Source organism: Halichoerus grypus, chromosome 2, assembly GCF_964656455.1.
Source record: "Halichoerus grypus chromosome 2, mHalGry1.hap1.1, whole genome shotgun sequence".
In the NCBI taxonomy this organism is placed as follows: Eukaryota; Metazoa; Chordata; class Mammalia; order Carnivora; family Phocidae; genus Halichoerus; species Halichoerus grypus.
Window position 1 is genome coordinate 167,711,558 of NC_135713.1, and position 12,135 is coordinate 167,723,692.

Sequence of the window (12,135 nt, forward strand, 5' to 3'; positions counted from 1 at the left end):
GCAGAGTGCCGTTTCTTTGACTGAACCCCATAGGAAACAGCTGGCTCTTGTTAAGGGGTCATACTATATAAAACTACCTCTCTCAACAGCATCATGCTCAGTTTGGTGAAATTCTCTCACTAGGGAAGCCTATGGGAGCTGAAATTACCTGAGGGAACAGCACATTCTTGATTCCTAGTTCATGCTCACTCTGGAAAATCAGCTAAATGAATGGAATTGGACATAAAGTAATTATCTCTTTTAATCATGTTTAAAAAGTCAAAGAATGAATGAAGCAGAGATTTTGGGTGATTAGTTCAAGGCTCCAAGTCAAAGACACACATAGCCTTAAACTTCTGATACTTCACTTTAAATCCTTTCCACTGTTGTGTCAGAATGAAAATAAAGTTGGAACTTTTTGCCTAAAATAGAATATATTTTAACTTTCTTAAAGCCTAAACAGAAGATGAATTATGTCCTCAAGTTTTTAAAGATTGGTAGATCAATCACAGTTAATTTGGTCATCAAAAAGCATTTATGATAATTACATGAAGAACATTGACATGATTCTGAGGAACAGTCTTGATGTAAAGAGCTAACAAGTGGAGACAGAGTAACCTGCTTCCATCTCCTCTCCTTTTCCAGGCTATGGTTGGTCCCACTGCTAATGCTCAAAAGACCTCAAAAAAAAAAAAAAAAAAAAAAAAAAACCAAAACCAAAAAAACCCCCCAGAAACTAATTCCACAGTCTCTTATCCTTGTCTTTTCTAGCAGCCTTTACAACAATCCAGATCTTAGCTAGATGACACAAACAGCTGGTTCACATTTGCTATTTGAAGTCCCTTAGGTGGTCACTGGTAACTTCAACTTTCATGCTGATAATTGTTCTGGTGGCTTTAGCCTATGGATCCCAACGCTGAGGGCACATTCAGATCACTGGGGAGAACTTTTCAAAAAATTCTTATTGATACCTAGGACCAAACTCCAATTAAATCAGAATGTAGGGTTTGAGCATTTGTATTTTTTTAAAAAGCTCCTTAGGTGATTTTAATGTGCAACCAGGATAAAGAATCTCTCTCTCTCAATTTCTCAACTGTCTGAACTCTAAGGACCTTCGTTATTATTCTACTTCATCTACCTTAAAGCATGGCTCTACTTTCTATCTTGAAATGATTACAACTTGTTCTAACTACAAATTCCTTTCTTTGAACACAATCTCCAAATTCTAACCACACTACTACTCTTGCTTGCTTGCTATCACCGCAACATCTGTCTTTGGATCTCGCCTCTCCTTTCTCGGAGTACACCAAGTCCTCTTCTGATGTTAACTGCTTCTGTACCAATGCGGCCAGCCATTCTGTGAGGGTCTAGGGAGCCCCCTCCCAATTTTTTCATTTTCTTGTCCTGCCTCTGTGAATACCCAACCAGCCATCAACATCAAAGCCCAGGCTGTTGAGTACATGGCTAAAGAGGTCCCAATCAATTGCCAAAAATCCTTCTGCTCAACTTTCTTGGTCTGCACAACAGTCGCTGCCTCTCAGCCCTAAGAGTTGGATCCTTTTTAAGGGTTTTTTCTTTTTTAGTTGTGGTAAAATGTAACATAATGTGGTGTCTCTCTCCATCAGATGCAGCCCCCACATGTGGGACAATGATCGGGTAGAAGCCGGTGGCGCGGGCAATGAAAAGATTCACCCAAGGCAGAACAAGGGAGAATAATAAACGTAAGTTTATTGAATACACTGCAAGGTAGTGGCAGGGCTGGACAGCAAACAAGACTGTCTGCAGAAGCAGTTAGTAGGGGCTCTATTTAAAGTGGGAAGGTGAGGAAGTATGGGGATGTATGGAATTTTCCCTTTCTTGGTAATTGTGCCTGGTTATAAGTAGCCCATTGGTCAGTTAGGGCCAATGGATATCTTTTTTTTTTTTTTTTTTAAGATTTTATTTATTTATTTGACAGAGAGAGACACAGCGAGAGAGGGAACACAAGCAGGGGGAGTAGGAGAGAGAGAGAAGCAGGCTTCCCGCGGAGCAGGGAGCCCGATGTGGGGCTCGATCCCAGGACCCTGGGATCATGACCTGAGCCGAAGGCAGACACTTAACGACTGAGCCACCCAGGTGCCCCATGGGGCCAATGGATATCTTAAGGTGGGTTGCCTGGTGGGCCTGTCTGTATTCAGCCAGGTGGTCGCTGTGGGCCCTTTGACCTTGATCAAGTTTCCATTGCTCAAGCCTGTTGTCTAAAAGCGGCCTCTACACAAAACATAAAATTTACCATTTTAACATGTAAAATTCAGTGGCATTATGTACATTCACAATGTTGTGCAACTATCACCACTAATTCTAGAACATTCTCATCAGCCCAAACAGAAACTCTTTGTTAAGTTTATAAAGGACACTTCTGATTCTGTCATTCCTCATCACAAAAATCTCTCATTGTGCCTTCAAATGCCTACTGAATAAAGATGAATTTTCTTAGTTTAACATTCAAGGCCCTCCATGATTTGCTCCAACTAGCTTAATTTCTCATTATCCATGCATGCTAAACTCTAGCCAAATGGATGATCTGCCATTCCCTAAAAGGTGCTCTTGATACTTAGTCTCTCCATCTGGAATATCCATCCTCCTCAATCCACATCCTCCTGATCTTTAAACACTCGGCTGAAATGTCATTTTCTTCATGAAGTCTTACTGTTTTTTTCTGCCTGAAGCAATCTCTCCTTCTTTTCAAGTTCCATACCACCTGCCCATATTCTTTTGGCACTTCCTACCATATATATATATATATATATATGAAGGTTTCTTCTTTACATCTTATCTCACTCCTCAGACTGTATTTTTTTTTTTTTTTTTTTTTTAAGGAAAGCACTAAGAGGCAGCAGGGAGTTAAGAGCAGTCCTGGTCCAGTGCTCTTTGATTTGAACATGGGTTCAAATCCCAGCTCTGTCATTTCTAAGTGACCTTGGATGAGTTATTTACCTCTCTGAGCTATAGTTTCTTCATCTGTAAAATGGAGATAAGAGTCAGGTATTTAGAACAGTGCCTGGTACATTAAATGGAAAAAAAAATTAAATGAACAATTCGTCTTTGTACCTTCCACAGAGATTAGTATAATGTTATGTACAAAGTAGTGCTAAATGTTTGGCTGAATGCATAAATAAGGCAGACTAGATACTGACTAAATGGCAATTAAAGTCAGGAATTCAGGTGTATTGTTTTGCTAACTTTTCCTTTGTTTTGCCTTTCTCTGTGTTTCTGCCTTAGGCTTCAGGGGTAAGGAGTCAGAATTGGTAGACAGTGGGTAAGCAACAGTTTTTGTTTTTGTTTCAAATCATCAAATGCTTTTCAAGTAATCCACCTTGGACACTAAAATGGGAATGAGTGAAAATCAGACCCCTAATGCTCTCAGAATATGCTAATTCTTTTATGTTGCTATGATTCCCAACCTATAATTATTATTTATAGGATTGTATCCCTCACTAGATTACAGACCTGGAGGGCAGAGACTATCTTACTCACTCATTTAGCAAACATTTATGTAGCACCTACTATATGTTAGGCACTGTTCTAAGCTGGGAATACAACAGTGAGCAAAAGAGAAAAAATTCCTGGTTCTAGTGACATAGTTGATGCTTATGTTTACAGAATAAATGAAGAGGAAATTCTAACAACATGGGACTCTTCAAAGCTCCTAGGATGTAGATTTCTGGTCCTTGCTGGTACTGTCTGATTGAGAGTTAAGAGTGCACTTAACGTATGTATAGATGTATTTCATTTTGTTTGTTCTTAGCAATTCATGGACTCCTAAGATTCCCTGAGGGGTATAGAGCTGTTTCTTTCATTTTCTTTCTTTTTTTTTTTTTTTTTAAAGATTTCATTTATTCATGTGTCAGAGAGAGAGAGAGAGAGGCAGAGGGAGATGCAGGTTCCCCACTGAGCAAGGAGCCTGACGCAGGACTCTATCCCAGAACCCTGGGATCATGACCCAAGCTAAATGCAGACTTTTAACTGACTGAGCCACCCAGGCATCCCTATAGAGCTGCTTCATAGCACCAAATAATCATGTATTGTGTATTCTTTAAATTACAAAATGCTGCTATAAAATATACTATACAAATACTATCAGTTAAAATTAAACCACTGCGTCTGGGGAGCCCAAAACTACATTACTGCTCACCAAGGACTCTAACTGGTCAAAATGGGGATGGAGGTTCCCTTGCTGCCTTTATGACAAGAGACTCCTGTTTAAACAATGCCTGCACAAGCCAAACCTATTATAGGGACACTTCTGAAAGTAAAAGGAGGAACTTATTAATTAATAATTATACAGGACATTAGGTAAAATCCAGGAGTCCTGACATACCGGGACACACAGTCACCCATTAGACTTCTCATTTCCACTGGTTTTAGGCTGTAACTGCTTCTGGTACAGAAAACCTGTACTACTACTAAGATCATGTTTCATTATGTTTCAAGTTAAAAGTAAACTTTTCCCAAGGCAGGCCAAATTTTTATTTCCAATCCAGCAGGCATCCCAGTAGAAAAGGCATGTTTATGTACAGAATTCAGAATCCTAACTAAAGCATGATAAATAATGATTTTCAATCAAATAATTACAGCTGGTTTCTCTTGGGTTAAATTTCAGTAGGCTCAACGTGACTAAGTGCCAAAGTATTTTCATAGTTTTCCAAACAGAAACTCAGAGTGCAAAATGAATAATGTAATCCCTTAACAGCTAAAAGTTCAGTTAAAAAATAATTTTTCTTAATTATTAAGGAATATATTTTCCAGGTTGATACATTAGATTTTAAAAATATGAAAATAGAAAAGCTACAATATACAGAGAACAGGGTAGAATTTATTGCTCCTTCCATATCGGACTCCTGCTAAATCTGTTGTACCCTGTAGGCAGATTTGTAAACAGTTATAATCTAGATACTGTCTTTTTATAAGTTGCTTAAGGAGCTATCTAAAGATGCATGGTCTTTGAAAACTCAAGCCATTGATGGTGGGCACCGATGTAATCATTTTATTACAGTTTCAGGGAAAAAAAATGTATGATTAACTGCATGATACTATATGCTTATACTCTTATTGTACATCTGATTATATCTAAACATTCAAAAACCTCAGATTTTCTAAAATGATGCCAACTATTATATCAGTGTAAAGAGATTTTAAAATGTTTCTGTACTAACAGTTACATATGTAATATAACAATACAATTTTTTAAATCTTAGAAAAAAGTGCAATGATGTGGTACTGTATGTATAATGGAAGGTTACTTAAGATTATTTCCTTTAACGACTTAAATAATAAGATAAATATATATTTTTGACCCTATGAACTGATTCCTTTATCAACTATTAGAACATCCATTAGATCTAATAGCAACATACTTAGAACTTACCTAAAATGACAGAGCCTCAAACAGACCTCAAAAGTTTCTTCAAAGCACAATTCCATGATCATACATTTAAAACTCAAAATATTATCCATTCTAAAATCTGCAAAGACACAACAATCCTCCAATTTAAAAAAAAAAAAAAAGCCCCTGTCTAAAACCATGCATAATGTGTATGCCATGTTCTTGAGACACTACAGAGGGAGCTGCTAACACAGATGAATAATACATTAAGTTGAAATCAAGTACTAACTTGAAATATTATTAATCTTCCATATTTTTATGTTTTAGTAGTAAGTTTTCTTATTTTTCAGTGGGAAACTGAGGGAAAAATGTTTTTGCTTTGGAAACTACAACAAATTTATTTGTATTAAAAAGTACAGGACATAGAAAACTCCTATTTAGGATATTAAAAGAATCACCAAAGGCAGAGCTTATATGTAATTAAGGCACTTCTTACATTTCCATTTAATAGCTATCCTAAAACACAAATTTTTAGTATCCTGTTCTCCAAGCTAAATCATGCCTTCCTACAAAGTGTTTATAATCCTGGGGCAGTTATAGGAACAATTCCTTTTTATGTTAAAAGGATTCAGTGTTTTCCAAATAGCACAACCAGTGGAAAACACCTTTTTTCTGTGCATGATTCTATATATAGCTAAAAATTATACAACAGAAAAGAATAATAATTAAGGTTTAGGTTTGAAAGACTCTCCTGCAGCTATCTAATTACAACAGGTGTCAATTTTTAAACCTGAAGGTAAAAAAATTAAATAAGAAAGTAAAACATTTAAGTAAATCGTGTACCAGATGGTTCTACAAATATTTTATGGCAAAGACTTTTAATTAAACATTCATGAACAATTTTGGGAGAGGAATTTCATAGAAACATAATGCTAACTAATGAAATGGGCTGAAATCAGCCACCAACAGGTACTATACTATCTATGCCATTCACAGTTTTAAACCATAACGATGCTAACTTTCCCTCTGCTCTGCAAGTATTTGAAATAATAATCAATCAAGGATCTCCCAGACTCCAATTATGGTCACTAATAATAAGTGAGAACTCCTAGCTTATAGAAGCACACAAAGTTTTTAAAGGAATGACAAACCCAAGTATACAAAATTAATGCCTGATATAAACAATTCATGCTTGAACTATAAGACAGAAAATGAATATTATAAATTAGCTAAGTGTTCAGTGAAGAGAATCTAAATATATCTGGCAGTTATTAAATATAAACATATTCACCAATTAATTATCTTACTTGAAAACATTCTTTCCTCACAGATGGCCTAGGTGCAATAAAGGGTTAACTCAGCAGCTCTAGGTTACCCAAACCCTACACATTCCAAAAGTCTTTAGGACTGGCTCAGGACCAACTCCTGGGAAATAACCTTTGAGCCCTTGCAATGTCCTGCCTCATAAGAGTGTCTTAATATACCTGGGGCTTTGGTCAAATCAGACAGTTTATGCTAACAGTATGATTTATGGTGACACCCGGTTTTGTTTGCCTGGGGCCTTGGGCGAGCTGTATTAGAGTAACCTCTGGGTGGGGAAAGAGGAGGAGGGCCAGAGACTTGAGTAGCTAAGGTCAGCCCTGTGGGTGCTCTATGCCTACCTGACTGACCTCCAATAAAAACCCTGGACACTAAAGCTCAGGTGAGCCTCCCTGGTTGACAAAATTTATCTGTGTTGTCATACATTGTTGCTGGGAAAATTAAGCAAGATCTGTGCAAATCTACCGGGAGGCCAAGTGGAACTTTGTACCTGGTTTCTCCTGGACTCTGCCTTATGCACCGCTTTCCTTTGCTGATTTAATCTGTATCATTTTGCTGTAATAAACTGTAGCCATGGTAGAACACCTTTCCTGGATCCTGTGAGTTACTTCAGCAAATCATGGAAGCTGAGGGTAATCTTGGGGACCCCTGACACAACCTATAATACAATAAAATTCTTATTTAATAAAGATTTCTTCTAATTTCAAGGTTTGTTGTCAGCAACGTCATTTCCAAATAGGTAGAAATAGCATTACACATTCATAGGAATGCCTTCTAATATGTAGGTTCCTTTCTGGCCAACTAAAAGGATAAAGGTGACTCCTGGCAAAGTGTAGAAAGTTACTTCTTTTTTTTTTAAAGATTTTATTTATTTATTTGACAGAGAGAGACACAGTGAGAGAGGGAACACAAGCAGGGGAGTGGGAGAGGGAGAAGCAGGCTTCCTGCCAAGCAGGGACCCTGATGTGGGGCTTGATCCCAGGACTCTGGGATCATGACCTGAGCCGAAGGCAGACGCTTAACGACTGAGCCACCCAGGCGCCCCGGAAGTTACTTCTGATGAATGACACAAGTATGGCCCCACTCCCACGAGTCCCTTCTTCAGTGAAAACCTGGGTAATTTTCAGGAAGTCTATGAAATGGAATCATCAATGCTTTCTCCTCAGTTGTTACTTCTGATCTATAGTTGAGGAGAAAAGAACTTTCTCAATTCTTCTATCCTTAGGGTAATTCTGTGCTTTTTAAAAAACCGTATGTCAAGAACCATCTGACCAAGCCCAAGATCTCAAATACAGAAAGACACTCTTGTCAGCCAGAAGTTTTCTCTGGAAAGTGCAGGGTTGGAGCACCCCAAGTCCACTGAGTTAAGCCTTTATTAATTCCAAAAAGATTCGTGGGTTAAACTATCACCGAGGATTACAGCATTCAAGAGCTTTAGGTTTATCAGATCACAACATCCCAGCAGTGTTGATCAGTGACAATTCTATCACCTTATAACGTTTCCCAATTCCCCAGTCAGCTTAGCCATTCTCCTTCCCTTAGGGAAGCTCTTAATTGTTCCCAGTTACTAAAGAAATTATCAAAGATAATTGTCTAGTATAGAATTACCTACCACCTGTGTAAGAATGAGATTTTTATCTCACTGCTAAGTCTGAAAAACTATCTTGCTTTCATATTGGTTTCCATTCTAAGTCACAGGCCTAGTGTTAATAAAAAGCCTAGAGTGAATATACTGTCATGAGCTCACTGAATCCAATGATTTAGGACTCCCTGTCTTTCACTTAAAGTTTTACCCAGTTAAATGCAGAATGGTAAATGGTGCTGCTTTGCCTAGGGCTAACCTATGTCTCAATTTTTTATTTTCATGCATAGTTCCAGGAGCTAATACTAGGCATTATTTTACAGTTTATTATCCATGATACCTAACATACTATTTTTACATATTAACAGTAGTAATATAATGTTAAAGCCTCTATCCTGAGAGAATCATGTAGGAGTTGAAATAAAGACCACAGAGTCAGACCGTCTGGAATTGAACCTCAATCTCAATACTTGCTAACTCTGTGATCTTGTCAAGTCTTAATCTTTTGTGCCTCAATTTCCTCTTCTGTAAAATGAGAACAGTCACAGTATCTTTCCCAGATGGTTGTTATAGAGATTAAACTCGTATGTATAAATAACTTAGAATTGTGCCTGGCATCTGATAAAAACTTATGTAAGTAATGACTATTACCAGCACCATCACCATTATTCCAAAGAACTTGGGATTTGACTTACATTATCTCTTTAATTTTCACCTTACCCCAAGTGGTGAAAAAAGGGGCGGTATTATCCTCTTAACTGATAGGCAGCTGTTGTATAGCAACAAGAATACTTTCTTGAGTTCCATACAACATAGCTGCCTCACTGGTTTCATCTGCAAAATGCAGATGGTAATAACCTATCTCATAAGGCTGTGTGCAGGTTAAGTAAAATATGTGCTCCAAAGTCCTGTTTTATGGTATCACAATTCAGGATACATTGATAATATTGCTCTCTGTCAGATACTTGGGATTTCAAAATTACCTGGTTCCAGGTACACAACCACCTCTGCAAGGATGAGATTTTATACATCTTAAAGCATGAACCCCAAAAGGTGCTAGAAGAATAAATTAATAAATTATTGTCCCCTTCTTTCACATTCCCTGGTTAGGATACATTTCTTCAAAATAGTCAATGTGTGGAGGTTGGAGTATGTCAAGGGCAGAGAGTACCTGAGAAAAGGAAAAAAAAAAAAAGTCAAATTTAGAGAACTAAAAAGGAAGCAAAATATGACATAAATGCAAGTAATACTATTAACTCTTTAATGATTTATGGCTTAGTTACAACTGCCCACTGAGATTAACTAAATGTATCAGTCAAGAAACAGTCCTAAACATTAAGATGGGTTTGTAAACTTACTATGTAAAAGACAATTCTATCTAAACTAAAATGAGAGGGGCAGTTGGGTTCTACTACATGCTGCCAGACCGCTGCATGGAAAGTGTGTTGAAAGCCCTATTTTTAACAATCAGTGTTGCTCTAAGAGCACGAGGAGACACACCTACCATTCATTCCTCTACTCCTCTGTTCAAAAAATGTTTACCAAGTACATTCTCCCTGGCCAGCACTGTGGTAGGCTCTCTGGTTATACTGATAAACGAAAGTGACACCATCCCTGCTCTCATGACTAGTAGAGAGGAAAGCATTAAACAAACAAGCAGTTACACAACTATCTAATTAGGACGTATATTATCTGAAGGGAAAAAGTCAAGAGGAATGGGAACAAAAAGTTTCCCTGAAGTAACACTAAGACTTGAAGGCTGAATAGGAGTTGGTCAGGCAATGAGTAGGTACTGTAAAGGCACTGAAGCAAGAAGGAACCAGGCAAATTCTAGAAACAGAAATGCCAGTGCTTATCGAACAGACAGGGTGGGAGGAAAACAGACTGGGATAAAGTAGAAGAGGAAGGCAGGGGATATTATCACATAAAATCTCTTTAAGTTTTGTTAAGCATTTTAGATTTTATTCCAAGTACAAAAAAGGAAGTCACCAGGGTGGAAAGAAGACTTTAAGGCATCTGAAATTCAAGTCCTTTATAAAAGCAGAATACTAACAAAGTCACTTCTGCCTTTGAAACGTAACAAATAGGCCTACTTCCCCTACCAGCTGTCCAGCTATTCTTTAAAGTCCCATCTATGATATCACATTTAAGAATCTGAACCTATCTAACTAATAAGAAATGTGAGGGTCAAAGAATATGGAAGAAGTTATTTAACAGGAAATAAACTGTGTGGAACAAGTTCAAATTTTCTATCTTTAGCTTTTTTAAGAAAAAAAAATTTTATTATGGAAAATTTCAAACATATAAAAGTGGACAGAATAGTATCAAGAATGCTCATGTAATCAAAACCCAGTCTTAGTAATCTACAAATAGCCATTCTTATTGCACCTATATCCCCATTCTCCCTATATAATTCTGAAGCAAATACCAGACTTATTTCAGCCATATATCAGTAAGTATTGCTAAAAGATGAAAACTTTTATTTATTTTTAAATAATGTGGGGCTTGAACTCATAACCCTGAGATCAAGAGTTGGACACTTAACCCACTGAGCCACCCAGATGCCCCAAAGAGAAAAACTAAAAATATATAATTATCAAGTCTAAAAATTTTATGTTTTTTAATATCATCAAATATCCAATTCTGAAATTTCCAATTTTCTTTTCTTTTTTTAAAGTTTTTTAGTCTAAGTCAGGACCTAAATAAGATTTACATATTATGGCTGATTTGTGTTTTAAGTTGTAACATATAGATTTCTCCTCTTTTTCTTTTCCCCTTGCAATTTACATGTGGAAAAACCTTTGCTCATTTTTTTTCAGCCAAGCATTTAAAATTCTAAATTAAACTAAAACCTCCTGTAATGAAGAAGTCTTTACTCATTTTAAAACCAGTTACATACAAAAGTTTGAAAATAGTTTACATGCTTTAACCTGGATCTTTCCTTTCTGAATTAAAATGTTTATACTTAGAATCTTGGTATAAATGAAAGATAACAGATTTTTCAGTTTCTTCAAAAAATAACTTTTATCATATAAAAGATAAATTATTTCATTTCTATAAATTTAAAACCCTATAATTAGCTAGTGTCACAAATTCATGCAAATTCATTTCTCATTATGCGATAGAACAATTTTTAACATGAATATTTGATGTTTGAGGAAGACAGAAATTAGTGTTTTACTTGACATCTTTCGGACTCTCCACTCTGTATCTGAACAACATACATCCTGTCTTGGGGGAAACCAGAATGCAATGAGTGACAGCGTCCATTAGACAAAGCTATTTTACACTTCAAATCTATCTGCTATAATTAAAGGTTATCTAGAGAAAGTGACAACCATACATTTTAAACCTTGATGAAGAATGAGGCTTTCTTATTCCAGATTTGATGAAGCTTTTTGTAGAAAAGCCAAATAAAACAGAGTCAGACATTTGCACTAAAGCATTTATCCGTGATTGTTAGCTTCAAAGGTACAATATTTTAAACTCTGCTTGGAATTTTTAAAATGCCTCTTATTTTATATTACCGTTATTTTATCTCAAAATGTTTATCAGAGGATGGCATTCCACAGTGCTTTCAGGGGGGCAAAAACAGTGCTTAGATCAGTAGAAATGATCCAGGAATCTCAGAAATGATGTAAATAAGTAAGAAGGAATAGTACCAGTTTCAAACTCCAGACTTCATGCCTGACTCCCTATTTAAATAGCCTGATTCCCTCTATAACCCCATTATTTGTGGGAATAGAGTGTGTGAGATTAGCCTTATGATGTAAATAGGAGGACTCTTGTAAAGACTTTGACTTGTAAGGAGTCAAAGTATCCCCAAATACCACCAACTCTTCAAAGGATCTCAAACACACAAAAAGCAAGCAGACTTGTCTAATTAAAA

The 12,135-nt window shown here is 36.6% G+C and overlaps 1 protein-coding gene and 1 long non-coding RNA gene across 2 annotated transcripts in view; both read right to left on the bottom strand.

The window, feature by feature from the left end:
* The window catches only part of NLK (nemo like kinase), a 174,214-nt gene that overhangs the window by 51,160 nt on the left and 110,919 nt on the right, over positions 1–12,135 (bottom strand). Inside the window, exon 3 of the mRNA XM_036122542.2 lies at positions 9,362–9,417. Within this exon, the coding sequence (XP_035978435.1) occupies positions 9,362–9,417 (56 nt within the window). The remainder of the gene's footprint in view (positions 1–9,361; positions 9,418–12,135) is intronic.
* Positions 1,684–5,494, bottom strand: LOC144381204 (uncharacterized). The gene is made up of 2 exons (XR_013446084.1): positions 5,387–5,494; positions 1,684–2,229 (listed from the first exon to the last, which is right to left on the bottom strand). It is a non-coding gene; the product is annotated as an uncharacterized LOC144381204 (long non-coding RNA).